A 23,851-nucleotide genomic window follows, 5' to 3' on the forward strand; every position below is an offset into this window, starting at 1 on the left:
ATAAAAACTGTTGCAGTTTTGTTTTGATTCTTGAACAACCTCAATTTCGTACCCTCACTTTGCTGTCCTTGTTTCCCTCTTTATTTCCATTCAAAATCATGTATTGCGTACATAAGTGTTCCTTCTCACTTTTTATTTATATTTATCTATATTTTCCTTTTCTTTGGCCGATGAGAAATTTTAATCCATTGTTTAATAATCCTGCTTCAGAATTACAGGTATTTGTTTTCAATGCTTTTTAAGAGATACAGTATTTCGTGGCATGCTAGACGCTGCTGTGTGAAAGATGCACCCTAATTCTGGAAGAGAAGTTCTGAGAAAAAAGTATGTCTTGACCAAGACTACTGAAAGGTTGCTTGATATAAGTATTTTTCACTAAAATACACACTCACCTTTCAGAATCTCTATTCAGTACTGTATATCTGTCTTTGGTTTCTTTATTTTCATGTAAAAGGAGGATACAAGACACGAAAACAAAAAACCCCTTAAACAATGTTACTGCATTCCATGACACTATCTTTACACATTAAAGTCTCTCTTCAGTACTGTATATATATGTTAAATGTCTCAATTTTTATGTAAAAGAAGGGTACAAGACAAGAAAACAAACAAACAACCCCTTCCTTATAAAATGTTACTCCATACCACGATGCCATCTTAACACTACCGGTTTGTTTATGAAATATGAAGTCCAAAGTGTCCAATTCCTTTCGTAATAAATTGAGACGTGACGTTTATCTCTATTAAAGTACACTACATATGTATCAGTATATAGAGACAATTATTATTTTTCATGAAATGAACTTAAAAAAATAAAACTCAATAAAACCCATTCTTTCATTCATTTAAGAAAATACAAATGCCATTAAGTGAAGGAATACACCATATCTCCAAAACATATGCCTGCATGTCTTCAAATGGCTGCATGTACTGAATTTTAAATCACAGACAACACAACCAAGTTTTCAAAAATCAATTACAAGGAACGTTTGCACCATTTTATGTACCCTAAAAGTACCAGAAGCCATCCTAACATGGGGTGATCGAATTTCCATATTGCTAGGCACTGAACTGCTAAATTGCTAAACCGCTAATAATGCTGTAATTTCGGGAAGTATTATTTAATGTTGCAACTGGAGCAGATGGGGGACGTGGAAGGTGTGTGCAGGATATTCACAGAAGAAATATGTGCAGCATGTGATGTGGTGTGTGGGATGAGGAGAAGACGGAGGGGGGTGCAAGGAACAGCGTGGTGGAATGAAGAGGTGAGACAGGCTGTGGCACAAAAGAAGAAAGCATACAATGAATGGATGAGAAATAGGGGCATGGAAGAAGTTGAGAGGCGGAAGAGAGAGTTATATGTAGAAAGGAAGAGAGAGGTGAAAAGATTAGTAAGAGAGAGTAAGAAGAGAGTGGATGAGGAATTTGGTAGGAATTTAAGTGTAAAGTGGAGGGACTGTAAGAAAATGTTCTAGAAAGAGGTGAAAATAGTAAGACAGGGTGGAAGTGAAGTTAGTAGGAGAGTGGAAGATAAAAATGGTAGATTACTAGTGGAGAAGGGAGAAAAAGTGAGCAGATGGAGAGAACACTTTAAGGAATTGTTGAACACAGAGGATGGAAGTAATGCGAGTATAAGTGGCTGGGGAATGGCTGAGAGAAGGAAAGAGGTGAGAAGACAGGAAGAAATCAGTAGGATAGACGTTGTGAAAGCAATGAAGAAAGTTAAATTGGGGAGAGCCCCAGGAATTAGAGCCCCCACAAACTCCTGAAAGTTGCCAGTGTTCGCCGGATCACTAAATAGCATGGGGTCACTTCCTTCTCAGAGTTGGTGTACCTTCCTTTAAAAAACTTCTTATCGGGATTATTACTCGTGCATAAAGCATTATACCAGTATTAATTTCATCTTAGATATCTTACTGATGCTCTAAACGAGATTTACTCTGAAAAGTTCTCCATAGAGTTTACTAAAAGCCATTAAAGCTTATTGTGTGTTTTTGCATTCAGCACATTTTTATCAAGTGTTGTGAATCTCAGTTGTTGAAAAAATTTATCATACAGTTTCCAAAAATCGTAATCTTTCATTTGGCAAATCCTGACATGATTCTATCCATTATACACTTAGGAACAGTGAGAAATGTACTGCCAAAATCTTACGTGGCCGAGATCAGCGACCCGAATTTTTAAAGGTGTGGTATTCCTCTTGCTTTGAGAAAACGTCTCATTTCTGCTACAATCTATTTTTCCAGGTATATTTTAGCTGCGCAGTCGACCACGGCACTATATATTCCAGATTTATCGGCTGATTTCAAAAGGCGTGAGCATCAGTGTGGTGTACAGTATACCCATCATCAGCGCCACCCTGGGCCCCTGGCGGCAGGCACACAAACTACGCCACACTGCCCGTGAGAGAGTGCCTCCATATGAGCGCAGTGAGTTTATACGATCTTCGATTGTTTAAGTACCATATTTCCTTCATTTGCTATGTAAGATACAATTTTGTTATACCCATTTACCATTTTATCCTTACAAATGTACATTCGTCACTTAAAAACACGGCAGTGATCAATACTCAGGCATCACAATGCTCGTATGTAGGGTGTCCCTAAACTGAGATGGACGCAACCTTCTGTTTCTTTTATCTCTATCTATCTATCTATAGCCCGACGCCATAATCCCGCAAAGGGTGGCCACAGACAAAACGCCTCCAAGTCACTCTGTCACCCACCATTTGACTCCCCTCCCCCCAACTCACCCCCCCCTCCCTCATATACCTCTCAACTCCATCCCTCCACCTCATCCTCAGTCTACCCCTCCCTCTCCCTCCCTCCACCTCACCTACATATACATACACCCTCTTAGTCAGTCTTTCATTCTCCATTCTCTCCACATGTCCAAACCACCTCAGTGTATTTCTCCAAATCTTTTCAACCACATCCACATCTACCCCACAACGTTCCTTCACTTCTTCATTCGTCAACCTGTCGCTCCACGTCACTCCACATGCTCCTCTCAAGTAACTCATTTCCATTGCCCTCACTCTTGACTTGTTCCCCTCTTGCAAGGTCCACGCCTCGCTTCCATACGTCAGGGTAGGGATCACAATACCATCATGCAGTGACTTCTTAACTTCCATACTCACCTCCCTATTTCTCATCACTGCTTTCAGTGTACCAACAACCTTTCTTCCCTGCTGTACCCTTTCACGTACTTCATCCCCCAAAGTTCCATCCTTACTCATCACACTACCCAAGTACTTGAATGCACTCACATTCTCCATATCCTCACCATCCAACCTCACTGCACACTCAGTGACTTCATTCCTCTCAAACACCATAACTTTACTTTTGTTTACATTAACTTTCAGCTTCCTCCTCCTACACACTGTCCCAAATTCATTCACCAAACCTTGCAACTCCCATTCATCTTCACTCAACAATACTGTATCATCAGCAAACAGCCATTTTTTTCTCCAGTATTATATGTAGATAAATCAATAAATATCCTATTTTCAGTAAAGTAACATAAAAATTGTATAACGCAGAGTAATTCAAGTTGACCCCACTTTCGCACTTTACATTAAGTTATCTGGCAAGAGATGGCATCTTTTTCCAATTTGTGGGGGCTCCCATTGATGAAGTGTGTGGTGAAATGCTGAAGCATGAGGGAGAGATAGTAGTAGAATGGATGTGGAAGATGTGCAGATTGGCCTGGAAGGAAGGAAGAGTCCCAGAGGATAGGAAGTCAGGTATACTTATTCCCTTGTACAAAGGAAAAGGGGAAAAAGAAGTGTGTGGTAATCATAGGGGCATTTGTCTTCTTAGTATAATAGGAAAAGTGTATGGTAGGATACTTATTGACAGAGTTAGAGAAAGAACAGAGGAATTAGTGGGAGAAGTACAGGGAGGCTTTAAGAAAAGAAGAGGTTGTGTAGATCAGATATTCATTCTTAGATCTTTAGTGGAAAAGTTTCTAGAGAAGGGAAAGAAGTTGTATGCAGCTTTCATGGATTTGGAGAAAGCATATGATATCGTGGATAGACAAGGATTGTGGAAAGTATTAAGAATGTATGGAGAAGATGGGAAGTTGCTGAATGCTGGGAAGAGTATGTATGATGGTGCGAAGGCTGCAGTGCGTGTGGATGGTGAACTGAGTGAATTTTTATCCTTGAAGGTTGAGTTGAAACAGGGATGTGTCATGTTTCCATGGTTGTTCAATCTGTACATGGATGGGGTAATAAAAGAGGTACAAGGTAGGGTAGTGGATGTTGGAATGTCCCTGGTGAGAGAGGGCAGTGTTTGGAACATACCTGTACTGTTGTTTGCAGATGATACTGTGTTGTTGCGTGAAGACGAAGGAGAGCTGCAAGGGTTGGTGGATGAGTTTGGGAGAGTGTGAAAGAAATGAAATCTAAAGGCGAATGTAGGGAAGAGTAAAGTGATGGTCTTTGAGAGAGGTGAAGTCAGTGAATGTACAGCGAGGCTGGATGGTGAGGAATTGGAAAATGTGAGTACGTTTCAGTACTTGGGTAATGCGATGAGTAAGGATGGAGGTTTGGAGGGTGAAGTGCTTGAAAGGGTGCAGCAGGGAAGAAAGGTTGCTGGTTCCTTGAAAGCAGTGATAAGAAACAGGGAAGTGAGCATGGAAGTGAAAAAGTTACTACATGACAGTATTGTGATACCAGCTCCAACATAAGGAAGTGAAGCTTGGATGTTGTTGGAAGTTCACAAGTCAAGAGTGAGAGCAGTGGAAATGAGTTCTTTAAGAGGAGCCTGTGGAGTCACATGGAGAGACAGGCTGACAAATGAGGACATAAAGGAGCGTTGTGGTGTGGATGTGGATGTAACAGGACGTGTTAGGAGGAATGCACTGAGGTGGTTTGGCCATGTGGAGAGGATGGAGGGTGAAAGACTGACGAAGAGAGTGTATGTGAGTGAGGTTGAGGGGGGGAGAGGGAGGGGGAGGCCAAGGATGAGATCGAGCAATGGGGTGGAGAGGTATATGAGAGAGGGGGGTGTAAGTTGGGAGCAGGGCAGTGAAATGGCAGGGGACAGGGCGACGTGGAGGCAATTTGTTTGTGGCCACCCCGAACGGGATTGAGGCGTCTGGCAACAGATAGATAGACAGAACTGTTTTTCTCATTTTTCACTAACAGTAATATAAGACTGCTTCCTTCTATGATGCTCTTGTATCGAATGAAACAAAATATCAGTAAGTGATGCCAACCTAACAAGGGTTTCTGAATTTCCATACGAGACAGACGTCTGTTACAATGACACAACTAAAGTCATGCTAGCCAACATCTCCAATATGATTCCCTTGCTAGGTAGTGACTGGATAGCATGTGAAGAGATCATTATTGCCTTTCTGAAGGTTAGCAAGGGGTTCAGAAGTGATCACGTTCTGAGAGTTGGGGGAACACTAGGTGCTAAACTGCTAAATTGCTAAACTGCTAAAAACCTGTAATTTCAGACTACTGTTTAACGTTGAAGTTGTTTTTCCCATTTTTCAGTAACGGTAATATAAAAATGTTTCCTTCTATTATATTCCTGTCTCGAATGAAACAAAATATCAGGAAGAGAGTCCAGCCAAACAAGGGTTACTGAACTTCCATATGAGACAGACGTCTGTTACAATGACTCAAATGTCATGCTAGCCATCATCTCCAGTATGATTCCCTTACTAGTTACTGAGTGGATGGCAAGCAAAGTGATCATGACTGCATTTCAGAAGGTTAGCAGGGAGTTCACCAGTGATTATGTTAGCCTGCTAAAGTAGGGTGTATGCTAGATGCTAAATTGCTAAACTGCTATACCGCTAAACCCCCAGACCCTCACATGGCCAGTTGTAAACAAACCCTACATTTTTTCTTGAGGCTGGGTGTTTCTAATCTTAAAATCTGAGTATGGGTGTTTCTAATCATAAAATCTAAGTATACAGACAAGTGAATGTAACTTTTTACAATAAATCAAAGGTGTTTATACTCTACAAAATACTTGACTGTCAAACAGTGAGATGATCCTCTGTATAAGTGGTTCTTCTAAATGGAGCCAAGGTCTTAGTCTCACCTCCAGGACGCATGGAGATATTTGAAGGTGATTTTGAGACAAAAAGGTGCGTCTTCCACCCCACGAAATACTGTATATCTATCCTGACCTCTCATCGTGCTTCTCACCGATCGAAAGTATATAGTACCTGGATTGAATCAATCTCTGTGGCTTAAACTACATTCCTCTTACCTATGATCTGAGCTTCCCCAATGACCTGACATATACTCCTGCCCATTTCCTGTCCATCACCTACGACATGATCTACCCCAGCGATCTCAGTGACTTGGCGTATACTCCCACCGTTTCCTGTCAATCACCTATGATCTGACCTTCACCAGTGGCCTAACTCTCCGTAGGGTAATCAGCCTGTCCATGTACCGTATTAATGTTCTGAAATAAGCTTTTAATCCTTCAAAGTCCCTTACATGAAAATTATGGACAGTTGATTGATTTTCAGTAGAAAGTAATACCAATTAAATTTGAACTTAATTTCTTCACCATCATTCTTTCTAAGTCATCCGCCACCTGCTATATCAATAATGACACTACGGTAGAATAATAACTAGTACATTACTGCCTCTAATGGACTCTCTGATATACTGTTGAGGAAATTATCTTGCACTACTACTGGAAATTTTTGACTCTGCATCCTGTCAGACTCTGCCAATCTATCCTTGGCAGGTTAAAGTCCCCTTCAATAATTACTGGGCTGGACTGTGCTGCTTTCTGTACCTCCTCCCAAAGGAATTTGTTATTTTCTCCGCTTAATTTTGTAGGGTTGTATACAACTCCTAAAACTAATTTCTCACTATTACTACTTCCAACTCAAATCACTAGAATTATGATTGAAGAGCTGAAAGGAAGGGACTTGAATGCATTACTGTTGTGATGAGAGGTGGCCTGAGATAGGCTAGGATTGTTGAAAGGGTGGAGGATGGCAACTGGGTGCAGGTCAGAAATGTGAACACTGGGGGCAGGGTTGCAAGAGGCAAACCAAAAACCTGGGATGAGGTGATTAAGTGTGACCTCAAGGATAAAGAACTGAATAGGGAAGCTGCCAAAGATCAAGCAGCATGGGGAGCCACCATTAGATGACCCCAGCTGACACATGCAAGTATGCTGCAGCCTTTATAAACTATACAATATGATATGACCCCAAACACTTTCGATACCACTACTACCTTCAGTATTTGTTTTATTGTAACAATTTAATACATCTTTTATGTAAACAGCTACCCCACCTCTCTTTTTCTCAAACGATTAAACTGAAAAATATTATACCCGTGAATCTGATATTCGGTCAAAAATTACAGGTCTCTCTATTCATCCATATTTCACTAATTATGGCAATATGTGTATCTATTTTCTCCATACTATTTATAGCCTTCACTTCATCCATTTTGCTACATAAACCCCTATTGCTGGTATAACACACATGAAAACTATTACTAGTACTTACATCATTACTTAAGTACAATACCCTCGTGTCCAACACGCATTTGTCCAGAATGGAGAGCAAAAAATTAGTATGATTTAATACAAATTAATTACTGTAACATGGGTGCATTAGCATAACACACACGGAGCTCCAAGAAGTGGGCGAAATCCGCAGAGTTCGCCTCTAGCACGATCACTCCCAGTCCAACACGGTCATACTGGACGTTCCTGTGATGCTGACAGCCAATCAAAACTTCTGATCAAGTTGCCTCCCCCACCCGCTATCGTGACGTGATTGTGATGTTGCCCAATCAAAAATGCTTCTGCTCTCACGTGATGTTTTGTTTAAATTTCTCCCGCCACACTGCCACTCAGTCGCATAATTCGCATTGGAAGGTGCCTTTTTCTCGCTGCATTTTCTGCCCTTGCTACTACATTTTTTCTTGCTCAAAATGCCTAGGAAGCCTTCTGAGAACCCCAAGAAGCGGCGGCACCTCCCTCAGGCCACCAAGCTAGAAATCATCGAGAGGAAGAAGAAAAGGGAGAGGAAAGTGGACATCACCAAGGCCTACGACGTGAATGAAGCCAGCGTGAGGACCATAATAAAAAACCAAGACAAGATCCTGCCAGCAGTGAAGGCTTACGGAGTGCTAGGACAGGCAGAAGCAGGACCTTCCATGGATGTGGATGAGGATAGTGATTCTGAGTGTGATTCGCAGGATTTATGAGGGAGGTTGAGGAGGAGCAGTAGCCATTAACCGCTAGTGATGCCAGCAGCCATCCTCCGGGGACCCAGTAGGACTACCTACAGCCTCGGATACCACCTTCCATTCCCAGCAAGCCCACCCACCAACACTACTCTAAAAGGTTAGTTATCATTCATAGTACAGTACCATTTATTATAATTACAGTAGTACCAATATATGTAAAGGTATATGGTAGGTATTTAGGGTGACTTTTCCAAGGGTTGCTGACATAATTCATTATTCCCCATAAGCTCTGCTGTTTGTCCAACACGTTTTTGGTCCAACACGGGACCTGTGCATGACTATATTACCGTGTTGGATGCGAGGGTACTGTACTTTTTTTCTTATTCTTGATTCTAACTGGGAAACTTTCGCTACCAATAAAACTATTTTCCAAGCTATCACTCATCGCTCAGCCAACATTTCCTGCTTGTTTGAGGTCCTTGTGTGGATGTATCTGCATTAATGGTTGCATTTTTTATCATGTTTCATTCTACAGTGTATCTATCTAATCCTAATGTTCCCGATCCCTGAGTGGCTTTGCTACATGAACATCAAATAATAAAACCTCCAACTCCCTATCTACTGACCAAGCTAATGTTGAAACCCCCTGCCTACCAAAATGCATCCCATCCCTGCTATATTATACTTGGCGTTCCAAACACAGAACCTGTCCCAATTATCAGCTAATGGTATTGCATGGTCTTTGCAATATTTGTCCAGGTAACAAATGGCCCTAATGCTCTAGATATTCACACCCTACTAACTCCTCTTCTTGGCAGAACTTCAAAGATTACACGGTTTCTAATTTTCCTAACTTTGCCTAGCATTTCTTTATACAGTACTGCTGCCACGCCTCACTCCTATGCTTGCAAACATCACTGCCTCCAACACTGAAGCAGACAATGGAATTATCTCCAAGAGTTTCATTATGTTAATCTTATCCAGTACATTCCCTACTTTGGCCCCCAGAAGACACATATGCTTTCTAAGAACAGTGCAGAGCTATCTGTCTAAATATCTTACCTGAGAATCTCCAACTAACAAAATTTTTCTTACCTTGACCTCGTGTAGCCTTAGTAGCCAGCTGGGAAGGTCCAACACCACCCAGATTGCTGCCCGACCCCTTGCACTCCACCTGACTCACATCCTCCCCCTCGCACTCACCAAAACACTGAATGCATTCTTACTCTTCACACTCCCTTGTTTTTTAAAGGTCATCTTGTTTAACCCTTATTCACAAGCTTCTGACCTTCAGCCTTCCTCTCGTCCTTTGCCTCAAGCAACTTTTCCATTAACTCTCTCAACTCAACGTTCTCCTGTTTGAGAGTTTGTCACTTCTGCTTTAATTTATGAAATTCATCATTTAAAAAAAGGCAGCTTTTCTCAAAACTAGCAGTGGAAACATTTATCTCAGATGCAGAAGCCATCTACCTCACAAGTTCACACATATAATTAAATTCATGCACTAGATCTCAACACAAAAAAAAGCACATTAAGCACTACCTTTTAGCACTCTGAAGCACTTTACCACCACACTTTAGCACCAGAACACACTCTGTTAACATACAAGCAAAGCACAAGAGGACAACACTTACAAAATATCAGAGGTCACTAGACTCACTAACATAATTCTCATGACAAAAGGGTACATTAAGTAATTCAGAAGAGACCAGGATATGCCTGAACAGTGACCTTAGGTATGCATTATGTCTAAACTATGAGATCTTGACTTTATATTGGACATACCCATAATTCAACATGCTCTTTTTTGTATGTAGGTCATATGAAGGAGTAAAGTTAGTATCTGAAAATGTTTCAGAACTGACTTCCCCACCCCCCCCACTACAGTATGCAACTAGCAGGGCATAATAAATACAGTACATTATTATGAAGCAGGGGAGAGAATATATGCATCTGATATTAAAGTAAAGCTTATATAAGATGAACAAATTACAGAAACTTCTGTTGATGTAACTGTACCTTAGCTAAATAATCACTGATGATTATCATAATGTCCAGCTTGTCACGCAGCTCTACCATGAAGAACTCTGTAAACCTGTTCCTCAATCCAGCAGGCAGTTCTTTTTTCCCAACATCAGTTGCAGGATTCATGCATGCAAAGAGACGAAAGTCTGGATGTCTAGATATTGGCTTGCTGTCACCACGTTCTAATAACGTCAAAGACCCAGTGCTGGATTCCAGAAGTCCAGACAAACATTCCAGAGTTTCAGCAGATGCTAAGTTGATTTCATCGAGCAATACCCATTCTCCTGTAACATAAAGAGAAGTAATTTAAATGTGCTGCATATGACAATGTGTCACTTGCCAATAATGGACAAGAGCTTGGCAGGCACATGCTGAATTTTGTATGTCTGCAGGAGCTGAAATAAGAGGAAAGTTATGACTGTTCTGACAGAAAGTGACTCAGTGTGATGTAATGGTGAATGAAGAAAGACTCAAACTGGTCAGGGAGTCCAAGTACCTAGATTATACTACAGGGAGGAGGTTGCTGTTGCTGGTGATCAACCCCAGTCTGTCTAGCCAAGCAGACCCATCAACTGCATGCAAGCAACCACCCCTGCAGGGCTGCCCTATGCAGTGAACTGATTTTTTTTTTTTCTTTAATGCAAAGAAGGAACCAAGGGCCAGAAACCTGGAAGATTATTCCTTCCAAGAAAAAATAAAACATAATAACAGAGCCAAATTCAATATCCATTCATTTCAAGATGCCTGGATACATTGGATTCCAGACTGGAGGTCAAGGGCACTAGGAAATACAGACAGAGGAAGGCAGTTCTAGAGCTGACCTGTTACATAAAAGAAGGACTGGGAGTAACAGTTAACTCTTGCATTAGAGAGTTGGACAGAAAAAAGAGGAGAGTTGCTGTTAGATGGGTGCTATGCACCCACCGTAATGGTGGAGGGATGCAAGTGGACAGTTCAGAGAAGCAGTAAACATTGAAGCTGCAACAGAAAATAGGTAAGATGCAACAGTGCATCAAAGAGACAGAGGTTGAGGGAAATAAGTAAGAGGAGAGTTAATGAGATGAAAAGCCTTTGACTCTATCTTGTGAAGACCTGTGTGTGGGGTGCCTCCCCACACATCAGAGTCATACTCTATGCAGAGGTGAATAAAACTCCTTTATAAAATCAACATCCACGTGGGGTAAAGATGACACAGAGTTGGCTTAGCACCCCTAATCTCTTGGAAGCAGATTTTACAAGAGCAAAAATATGAGCTTTCCAAGATAAATCCCAGGAGAATGAAACCCTAAGCATGTTCAAAGATGATGCAGGATTGAGTTAGATATTGTTAAAAATTACGTGATGCTCCTGTCGAAGATTTTGACGGGTCGAAAGTTGCAAGAACTGAGCTTTTGACGCCTTAAAAACAACAAAATTACTTTTACCCCAATCAGAGCTATGAGCCAAGTCACTTCAACCCATGTTTGTTGAAGTGACTGATGAGATGGATGCTGCAAGAAGAGAATGGAAATATGAAGGGTGGAGTCATCAGTGAATGAGTAGATAGGGTTAGATGTACAGCTTAGGTCACTGACGAATAGAAAGAAGAGAGCTGGTGACATGACAGAACCCTGAGGAACACACCACTGATAGCTCAAGATGAACGGCTGCCATCTACAACAGCAGCTATAGAACAACTAGAAATGAAGTTTGAATAGAACAACCAGAAATGAAGTTTGAATAGAACAACCAGAAATGAAGCTTGAGATGAGGACACAGATACGATGCAAACTGTATGGGGACACTTTGGAAATTAAAGATTTATGCCTGACTTGACCAAAAGCCTTTGAGATGCCAAGTGCAGTGACAAGTCTTTCGCAGAAGTCCTGAAAGGAGGATGACCAGAAGTCTGAAAAGAAAGTGAAGAGTTTGCCAGTGAAGCACCCCTGGCAGAACCCATGCTGGTGATTGGAAAGAGGGTTCTGCTAGGAAAGGTGCTTTTAAATTTATTATTATTAAATATATTCAAAACCTTAAGAAATACAGGATGTTAACACAACTGGACAATAGTTAGAGGGCTGGAAATGGTCGCCCTTCTTTGGGACAGGCTGTGTGAGCAAACTATCAGCAATAAGGAAAGGTACAAGCTGACAGACAAAGGAGAATAAGTTTACCTAGGCAGGGTGCAAGCACAGATGCACATGTCTTGAGGACAACAGGAGGGACCTCATCAGGCCCATATGCCTTGTTAGTATCGAGGCCAATGAGGGCAGACAGTACCTGTACTTCAACTGAGGATATTTCAGTGTCAGCCATGAGGAAGTCAGAGGGAAAAAGTGATGGAGGAACATCACTGGGATCACCTAAAGTGGTATTCCCTTGCCACTGACAGCACCTCACCACACCAAGGCACTGGGAAAAGTGTAAAGGTTTCATTCCCAGATGGCCTCGACATTTGCATCTCTCCTTCCAGTAAACAGGGGCATCAAAGCAGACTCCACTTGAACCCACAAAATGGTTACCACTCAGAGTTGTAAATGGTTTCATTAGGCTTGTCACTTAGTGTAGAGCCATCTGAAGCAGAAAGAATAGTACTAAAAAGTGACAGGAAGGAAAGGGAGAAGTAGAAAGAGCAATGCAAACACTCAGAATGAGAAAGAAGGAAAAAGTGGGCAGCACTACATCAAGTGAGTGGATGATGGTCACCACCACCTATCATCATGAGGAGAGGCAAATGTGCAAAGGAAGTAAAAGTAGAGTACCAAAGAGAGGCAAAGTGGCTGGTGTTATGATGGCCTGATTCAGTGAAATCCAGGCAAGGTAAATATATATATATATATTTTTTTTTTATTCATGTCCTCTTAACAGCAGTCATTATCAGGATAGGATCATTTGTTCTGGTCCATGTCTGATAGAACATATACAGTGCATTCTAGCATAAAATAATGAATGCACAAAATGCATATGGCTGATATCTGCATGACTGTTCATTCGATGTCATTATTACACTCATTTTCACTGTTATATTGCCTGTAAACAATACAATGTGCAGTACGGTATTTAATGCTGCTATTCATGCGTTGTTTTGGTGTGGGCTAGATCTGGACTGAGGCATCTAAATCTCTAGCTGAAATAGCATTTTCAGTTGCCGGTACAAGTACCCAGATTTTGACGAGGACACCGATGATGATGCGGACTCCTCTCAGCGTGCCACTACTCCAGCCATCCCCAAGCTAAGCACACTCTGGGAGCATGTCGAGTTCGTTCTTGACTACCTAGAACACCCGGACTGCGACTGGGAGATAGAGCCCTCGGGACTTGTGGAGGAAGTGCATCAATTGCCCGAATTGTCCTTCCTTACGTCAATCAACAACTGACAGTTTTTCCAGGTCTGTTACTCCTGCTGTGCCCAGCCGCGGCCTCCACAGGACAGGCCTTCCACCTCCAAGCCACAGCCCAACACATCAGCCACAGTGGAGTCACCACTGGATGTGAGTTTGCGCCTCTCTTAAGAGTCGTTGTAGTGGGTAGTGCATCACCATGTCCAAGCAACGCGCCCCTAGGCCACCTGCAACACCTACTCTCGAACTCTGACAGTGAATAAACTGCAAAAACTCGCCACTAGACCACACAGGAATTTACAGTGTTGTGCAGTGTAAAGAACAGTGCGCAGTGTTAAGAAATTAGAATTCAGAGTGGAAAGACGTAAGTGCAGAGTGCAACACTAATTTCATGAAAGTACAATAGAGTGCAAGTGAGTAAAGAATGCACAGTGTTAAGAAATTAGAATTCAGAGTGCAAAGACTTAAGTGCAGAATGCACAGTGTTAAGAAATTAGAATTCAGAGTGCAAAGACTTAAGTGCAGAATGCAACAATGGTTACAGGAAAGTACAATAAAGCACAGATGGGAAAAGAATGCGCATTGTTAAGAAATTAGAATTCAGAGTGCAAATGACTAAGTGCAGTGAAAGACTTGATTACTATAGGTGCTTCAGGTGCATCTTTTTACTGTCAGTCTGAGAGGAGGCGGGTTATTCATCGAGATGGCCATGGACTTGTTGTAAGTACCCAGAATAATGTTAAAAAGTGTACTGTATTTTCCATACTAACCTCCAAAACCTCATTTTCTGGTTCCTTTGCATTTATTTCACTCTTTTATGTCCCTTATTTGTGTGAATAGGCCCTTAAATAGGTGCTATGTATGTCCGGTAGGGTGTTATGTAGTGTTTTTCTGAGTTAGGCTGGGTTAGGGTCCATAAGTACCAGTCCAGGAGGCAGGAGCCCAGTAACCAGACGGGCCCACTTTCCGGACATGCCTTTGGATCTATTGCGTCGGATAACAGAAAGATTACTGTACACACTAAAAAGTTTAATGTCCACTGATAACCGATGACTGGCTGCTCTACAAAGAAACCAATGAATCACAGTTATGCAAACAATTATTTAAAATATGAAATGGAAAGTGACTGCTTCTCCGCTGCGAGGACTGAGAAACATCACAGTACTAACCATGATTCTCTAAATCACCTTATAAAAAATTGTCTTGTCTAATATATAGTTACCTGTATAATGTTCATACTTATTACTTTAATATAACCTTATCAGTGAATCATATTGAGATCATGGCAATACTGATTACTTATCACCCCATGGATCTGTACACCCCGGCACCTTGCATCCCCCTCCTCCCGAAGCACCGTTGTTCGAACCTCAGTTGGTAGAGATTCATGTTGTGCCTGGGATCAGGACAGAACTTTTGACCGCCTGTGTACCTCTTATGCTTTTGAATAGGGATTATACGAGGTCCAGGAACTTTCAATTTCAGCTTTCGCAGACTAACGCACAGTACTTGTGCACACTTGTTTACTATTTACAGTGACCTCAAATGATCTCTGACTGGTGACCTCAAATTACCTTGGAGGTCAACCTCATATGGACAATGTCCTAACTGGAGGTCATGTGAGACTCTATGTGAAAAATTGGGCTGCTGGGTCCAGTCGTTCACGCGTGTATTACAAGTGACCTCAAATAACCTCCGACTTTACCTCAAATGACCTCAGAGATCAACCTCACATAACTTATGTCTGAAGTGGAGGTCATGTAAGTCTCTAAGCCAAAAAACTGGGCTGCAGGGATACCTGGCATTGCCCAGGCCAAAAAGGTGAACACTCTACCGGTGACATCAAATGACCCAGATCTGAATTTTGACCATCCTAAAACTATCCTTCAGTTACCCTGATTCAAAGTATATATGGGTTTTGGGGTCTCTGGCCCTTGGTTTGGGCATGGCTGAAGGACAAACAAACAAAGCAGCTTTTATAAATATATATACTGTATATACGTATTCAGTAACCCTTCCAATATCCGACATAACACAGCCCAAGCAATGTCCAGGACTTGGTTTTGTCCGGGACTTGGGCAAAATGCCCCTGAACAGGTCCTTATAGACCCCAACTGAACCTAACTTTGAAAGCCACCTAAATAACTCCCTACTGGACATGCACAGCACCTATTTAAGACCTAGTCAAGCAAATAAGGGACAGAAACCATAAAATAAATGAAAAGGAACCAGAGAATGAGAAACTAGATGTGAGTACGGTAAATATTTAGCAGTGTACAGGGTACTTATGACGGCAGGTAGGCGGAAAGTGGGAGGATGCAGGGGCGCTCTAGCAGACGCCGCCGGAACTACGTGCCAAAACGCAGTTGTTCGTATAAATTTGAAAAGTAGAGATGAACACGCTTTTTTTTTTTTTTTTTTTTGGGTGTCCCAGATTGTTTTGGCCGTTCATCCAGATATCTTAGGGAATATCTGAGACTTGGACAAATGGACCCAAGCCCAAAATGACCGGGACTTGGTCGTCTGGGTCTTAGAGGGGTTACCCGGTACTGTATACATACAGCATATATGTGTATATGGATACATATATATATATCTATATCTATACCGTATATATATATATATATATATACCGATATAGATAGATAGATAGATAGAGATACAGTAGGCTCGCACAGGGCGCTAGAGATTGGGCGGTCCACGACATCGCGCACTGGGAATTCACGTAATGGGAATACATAATCTTATGGGAATAATTACAAATGGGCAGTACCCCACATACCTGGACATTTTTTGGCCCTTAGAGACATAATAAAGGTCATATTTTTCAGACATTGTACTAAAGCTATAGCTACAATAACAAAAATATGGGTCGTCACCTTAAAAACAGTAGACAACAGGCCTGATGACCTTAAATAACAGGGGTTCCGAGGCACAGCAACACTTACAGCGCCACACTCCCGACCACACCTCCCACCGCACCAACACTTCCCTCCACAGACTCCTCTTGAGCACCTTCCCCAGGAGCATCAAAGTCACTCACTTCGCCCATAAACCCTTCAAAGTCCAATGCTGAAACTTCTGACATTGCATCCTCTTCATCCTCAACAGGAACAGGAGCAGACGATGGCGCGCCCGCTCCCTTGTACCCCAAGCCGCGCAGTAGAATGCCCGGGAATTTCTGCGCATCAACATGACGACACGTGATGTGCTGTGTGAGGGGTGGTCGCGCACTAATAGAAAATGGCATTTTTGAGTCACTCCTTGCCTCTGCCTCGCGTTCTGTGCGGTAAACTCGCGCATTCAAGGGTTTTTGGTTATGATTTTTGGTCACTTGCACACAATGGGAATCGGGCACTGTGATGACGCGCACTGTGCAAACCTACTGTACATAGATATACTGACAGATAGTTTGACATAAGTATAAATAGACAGATATATATAATAATATATATATACATATAGTTGTATATATATGTATATTTATCGGTCCCTCACGTTTAGCGATTTAATTAGTCAGGCGTAACCATTGCTGAATGCAAAGTGTCCTTTATATGGGAAAAATTTCAATTAGTCTGCACTCATCCACCCCCCAATTTCCTACTTAAAGTGCTGAAAGTGAAACACAGTGTATTAGCAAAACATTATACAGATACAGTACGGCATGGTTATACATCTACTCACCAGAAAGGAGTGTGACTGTTGCGACGCTCACAACAAAGATACAGTAGAGTCGCGATGTGGTGCAGGAGCTTAACCCTTTCACACACGGATAAGTAATAAGTTTTGTACATGACGCGCTGGCTTTTCTCCCCTCCCCCTCCCTCGCCACCCACGAACTCCAAAAATGTGTATTCTCGGCTTATTTTCACCTCCCAAACATATTTACTTTGCCACAAAACCCACATATTCCTGTTCGTTGATGCTTGTTCTACACGATAAAAAAAAAAAAAACTATACGTACGTTAGGGTCGTGTGAATAAACATTCACGAGCATACATCTCACTTCCCAACATCGTAAGTAGAATGTTTACTAATCAATCTCTACAAGTTATACCATCATTGGAAAGAGAATTTTATTAGCTTTCGAATGCCGGAGGTCCCAGTTTGATCTGAGGTATGATGTTCGAGTAATAAGCAAAAAAGTAAAACCCATTTCTGACAGACAACTGATTTTTTTCATTCGGGGAGCTCTAGTGAAAAACTTTTCTCGCCACTGTTATGTTTTTATTTTATCATCCTATGCAGAATTTAATTGGCTTCCATTTGAGCCCACAACAGTGATCCAAGGCCTCATAGTTTTCGAGAAAAATGCAAAAAATTATGGTGTACCCACGCCGTGTCGTGACTGTAGGGCAGTTTCCTGCCTTCCTCTAAGCTACTGCACGTATTTCACCAATTCTTTGTACACTAGATATGCACACTATATTCACATGATTCACTGTCACTATTATTATAGCTGAATACTCACACTTGGTGCAGGGTAGAGGCAGTGTAGTTGATTAGAAACAGTAGCACAATCTTTGTTGGGCCAACAGCTGATAACGACCAGGATTGCTTCACAAACACCAAATTTCCTATTGCAAACACCAAATCTAATCACAACAGTGCCCAAACACTATACACAAGCACTACTGGTATAGTGAAATATGTTGCACGGCCAGGACAGGGGTAAGAGTGGAAATTTAAAGGGACAGAACCATGCAGTACCTTCCGCACTCACAGCTCATTTGGTACTGAATAACCCATCCTTTCTCTCCTTGGTATCGGGACCCACAGTTGTCAACTCATAATTTTTGACGAGGAACAGGGAAGCTATGACGTCCCCAAAAATTATGCAAATTGGCCAAAAACTTTTCCTCTGACGAAGTTTTTATGCCATAATGACGCCAAAAGCTTCAACAAGTACAGTCGCAGCCACACCCATATGATGACAAATGCGTCATAATCCTCGGAGGGATTAAACGCAAATGATCAGACTGATAAAATGAGTCAGGTGTGTTTACAATGTGGATAGTTTTCTTTGTTGGAAAAAAAAAAAATTAATGATGAAGGAAAGTAAAATTCATGTTTTCGCCTTTAGTGCTACGTGTGAAAAAAAAAAAAAAAAACTTTGTAACTGATCTTTGTTATGAATTGACAGTCTTCGGTCGAGAAAATTCGGATCTTACCACATGTGAAGACACTACGTGTTGACATGAGTAGTTAGGTCAGATAATTATGTGAGTATAGATCTTGTGAATTATAGTCATACAAATAATACTACTTGGCTGACTTGTTTATTATTTATGACTACTGCATTCATGTGTATATAAGAAGCGTGAAATATGCAATTACTCCATGCTGATGACATCTTTCTAGTTTTTTTTTCCCCTTTAATGTTGATGACTAATGGCTTTCAAAAATTGTTTCACACTATACTTTTTTTTTTTCCTTAATGGGCGCCAAAAGTGATTCCTGGCAAAAAATGTGTGATGCTGGGAGGGCATTATTCATGTGTTGTTTAGGTCAAATGTTTTTGCTTGATTGGTAATGAGGACTTTCAAAAGGCTTAGTGGCAATCCTTGGTGATTAAAATTTTTATGGGGATTATTAGGGGGCAAAACTAATCGGTTACATTAGGTTAGAATGCAGTATGAACTGATGTGTCCAATCAGTGAGATCGTATATAAACACACTATCTTCGGTGTTTTAAGGCACACATATTTGTAATAATCTATCTTTTTAAATATATTTTCAACAAAAAATATGAGGCTTCTAGAACCTAACCCCGATTTTACATGTAAATATATGTCATGTTTTAGTGCGAAATTGATTTTGTACAAGGTTCTGCATAACCTAACTCATGTTGTATGAAGATTCTACTGTAACAATGGCAGTCTGGTGGCAGACAGGCAAGGCATTATGGGACTACATCACAGGCATGGCATGATGTCACGCCCCACATCGCTAAATGCGTAAGACAATCGCTAAATGTCTGGGATTGGTACCTTTTCTAACCCATCGCTAAACGCGAAAATCGCCAACTTGAAACAAGCTAAACGCAAGGGACCACTCTCTCTCTCTCTATGTATATATATATATATATATATATATATACAGTACAATCCCAGCTATCCGGTATCCAGACAAACGGAATACTCAGAACAACGGGAAAATTCAAGGGCTGGTAAAAATGTCAGTAAGTTATAACTGTGCGCCAATTTGAATGGACCGCCAAACCGCCGTTTGATTGTGTCACGCGAGGCTGGGGGAAGTCAGACAAAGCGAGGTGAAGGCATTTCCGGCTGATGTAAATCCCTAGCAAATCCTCTTAACCACCCCTCCTCTCCTCCTCTTTCCCTTACTTGAATTCAGTCATCCTCCACACCCTCCAAAAATCACCAGTCTGCGTTTTGCCACCAGACAGTAAACAAGGTCTCTTGCTATTGTGTTCCACTGATAGACGGTAATTTGTACACTCCAAAATGCCTAAAGTGCAAACTAAACGTAAGCGTATCGTGCTTACCTTGAAACAGAAGCTGGACATATGCAACAGACTTGAAAAAGGCGAACATTATAAAACACTAATGGCTGAATATAAATGTTAATAGGAATGAAAGTCTACTTTGTTGGAAGAAAAATAAATAAATAATATGCCTGCATTTCATACATATATCATTTATTTTATTTTCTGCAAAACAGCTGAGTGGCGGGTGAGGGGTGGAGTGGTGGAGGTCAGGTAGGGAAGAAGAAGAACAGTCGGGGTCAGAAACGTAAACAAACTCACGTGGGGGCACAGGTGTTGTGATAATTCTACAGTGCAGTCTTAACACATCATCAGTTCACTAATAAATGTTCAAGCTTTTATTTCTTTATTTTATTTTTCAATTTTTATGAGTAAAGTACATATAATGAATACAGTAATTCGGTAAACAATGGACTGGTGCAATTTGCAGTACTGCAAATTGCTAGACATTGCGTTATGCGTTATGACCATGGTGTGTGTTTACAAGGCAGTTCTTCAGGCGGAATCTCTTAGTGTACAGTAACCCCTAATGTGACTGGTGAGTACCTGAACTGTATTTACTGCTGTGATAGCCTTTGTATAGATTTGACTTGAAAATCAGAAATACGGGAAAAATCTGTAACTGGGAAGGTAAATTCCCCAAGCCACCCGGTTAACTAGGATTGTACTGTATATATATATATATATATGCTGTACTTCCATTAACCTCTAAAGACCGAATTTTTCTGAAGTTATGTTCCACCTCAGCCACAATTTGGGGTCAATTTTTCAACTTTTTCCATGGTAAAATTTTTTCTTCCAGATTTGAAGAGCTGGAATATACACACCTGAAAATGCCAATCTCAGTCCCCTAGGGTTAATAGTTCCTGTAAAACCACCCATCAAAGATTATGGAAGTCCCCTTTCGTGGTACAAGAAAACTGAAAAAATCAGCAGAAACCCAATTTTTGCTAGAGAACCTTACCAAAATCAATGATATCAATGTAAAATATGTTTCTATTGATGAAACTAGATGCAGGAGTTTAAAAAAAGAAGGTGGGAGGAGGGGGGGGCCAGACAGACACAGGCTGATCAAGGCAAGAAAATTGCCGTGTCATATTCGGGCCTCAGGATAGGGAGGGAGGAAGGTGGAGGAGGGGTGGGGGGTCTCTGGTGAGGGTGAGGAGGATAAAACATCTATCTATATATCTATTGCCAGACGCCTCAATCACATTTGGGGTGGCCACAAACAAATCGCCTCCACGTCGTCCTCTCCCCCGCCATTTTACTGCACCGCTCCCAACTCACACCCCCTTCTCTCATATACCTCTCCACCCCATCCCTCCATCTCATCCTCGGCCTCCCCCTCCCTCTTCCCCCCTCCACCTCACTCACATACACTCTCTTCATCAGTCTTTCACCCTCCATCCTCTTCACATGGCCAAACCACCTCAGTGTGTTACTCATAACACTTCCTATCACATCCACATCTACACCACAACGCTCCTTTATATCCTCATGCGTCAGCCTGTCTCTCCATGTCACTCCACAGGCTCCTCTTAAAGAACTCATTTCCACTGCTCTCACTCTTGACTTGTGTCCTTCCAAGGATGTCCAAGCTTCACTTCCATACGTTAGAGTTGGTATCACAATACTGTCATATAGTAACTTTTTCACTTCCATGCTCACTTCCCTGTTTCTTATCACTGCTTTCAAAGAACCAGCAACCTTTCTTCCCTGCTGTACCCTTTCAAGCACTTCACACTCCAAACCTCCATTCTTACTCATCACACTACCCAAGTACTTAAACGTACTCACATTTTCCAATTCCTCACCATCCAACCTCGCTGTACATTCACTGACTTCACCTTTCTCAAGGACCATCACATTACTCTTCCCTACAATCACCTTTAGATTCCGTTTCTTGCACACACTCCCAAACTCATCCACCAAGCCTTGCAGCTCCCCTTCGTCTTTACTCAACAACACAGTATCATCTGCAAACAACAGTACAGGGAGTTTCGAAACACTATCCTCTCTCACCTGGGCCACTCCAACATTCACTACCCTACCTAGTACCTCTTTTATTACCCCATCCATGAACAGATTGAACAACCATGGAGACATGACACATCCCTGTTTCAACCCAACCTCCAAAGAGAAAAATTCACTTAGTTCACCATCCACACGAACTGCAGCCTTAGCACCATCATACATACTCTTCACAGCATTCAACAACTTTCCATCTACTCCATATATTCTTAATACTTTCCACAATCCTTGTCTATCCACCCTGTCATGTGCTTTCTCCAAATCCATGAAAGCCGCATACAACTTCTTTCCCTTCTCTAGAAAGTTTTCCACTAAAGATCTAAGAATGAATATCTGATCTACACAACCTCTTCCCTTCCTAAAGCCTCCCTGTTCTCCAACTAATTCCCCTGTTCTTTCTCTATCTCTGTCAATAAGTATCCTACCATACACTTTTCCTATTATACTAAGAAGACAAATGCCCCTATGATTACCACACACTTCTTTTTCCCCTTTTCCTTTGTACAAGGGAATAATTATACCTGACTTCCAATCCTCCGGGACTCTACCTTCCTCCCAGGCCAATCTGCAAATCTTCCACATCCATTCTACGACTATCTCTCCACCGTGCTTCAGCATTTCACCACATACTCCATCAATTCCTGGGGGTTTCCCCAATTTAACTTTCTTCATTGCTTCCACAACTTCTATCCTACTGATTTCTTCCTGTCTTCTCACCTCCCTCCTTCTCCCAGTCATTCCACAGCCACTTATACTTGCATTACTTCCATCCTCTATGTTCAACAATTATTTAAAGTGTTCTCTCCATCTGCTCACTTTTTCTCCTTTCTCCACTAGTAATCTACCATTTCTATCTTTCACTCCCCTGCTAACCTCACTTCCACTCTGTCTTACTCTCTTCACCTCTATCCACAACATCTTCTTACAGACCCTCCACTTTACACTCAAATTCCTTCCAAATTCCTCATCCACTCTCTTCTTACTCTCTCTTACTAATCTTTTCACCTCTCTCTTTCTTTCTACATATAACTCTCTCTTCCGCCTCTCAACTTCTTCCACGCCCCTATTTCTCATCCATTCATTGTATGCTTTCTTCTTTTGTGCCACAGCCTGCCTCACCTCTTAAGTCCACCACGCTGTTCCTTGCACCCCCCTCCGTCTTCTCTTCCTCCCACACACCACATCATATGCACAAATTTCTTCTGTAAATACCCTACACACACCTTCCACATCCCCCATCTGCTCCAATTCATATTTGCCCAATCGTTCCTCCACTTCTCTCTTATACTCTGCCTTTTTCTCATCCTCTTGTAACCTTTCCACTCTCCTTGCAACTACTCCTTCCTCTCGTCTTTCCCTTCTTCTATTCCTCCATCTTACTTGTATCCTAATTCTGGCCACCACCAAGTAGCGGTCAGAAAGTCCACTCCCCCAACCTCTATAAGCTCTTGCATCCATTACACATCTTTGCGTCCTTTCATCCACACACACATAATCAATCATTGCCTTCCTTTCATTCAGTTCACCACCCACCCTTCCCATCACTTGCCATGTATACCTGTGGATCATTTTATGCCTGAAGAGGGTATTGGCTATCACCAACCCCCCTCCCAGCACAAATGTCCACTAACGCACTGCCATTCTCATCTATCGCAGCAGGCACATCCCACTCACCAACTATTCCATCCATCTTCACATTCCCTACTTTACTATTCATATCACCAATCAAAAACACTCTCTCATTCCTTCCAAACTTTTCCAAGCACACTTCCA

The 23,851-nt window shown here is 41.7% G+C and overlaps 1 protein-coding gene across 1 annotated transcript in view; it reads right to left on the reverse strand.

Annotated features, from left to right (window-relative positions):
* The window catches only part of LOC145406748 (midasin), a 489,879-nt gene that overhangs the window by 407,199 nt on the left and 58,829 nt on the right, over positions 1-23,851 (reverse strand). The window contains exon 11 of the mRNA XM_080277847.1: positions 10,214-10,503. Within this exon, the coding sequence (XP_080133973.1) occupies positions 10,214-10,503 (290 nt within the window). The remainder of the gene's footprint in view (positions 1-10,213; positions 10,504-23,851) is intronic.

Source organism: Coenobita brevimanus, chromosome 71 (genome assembly GCF_032717465.1).
Source record: "Coenobita brevimanus isolate Jiangsu-jjx chromosome 71, ASM3271746v2, whole genome shotgun sequence".
NCBI classification, from domain to species: Eukaryota; Metazoa; Arthropoda; class Malacostraca; order Decapoda; family Coenobitidae; genus Coenobita; species Coenobita brevimanus.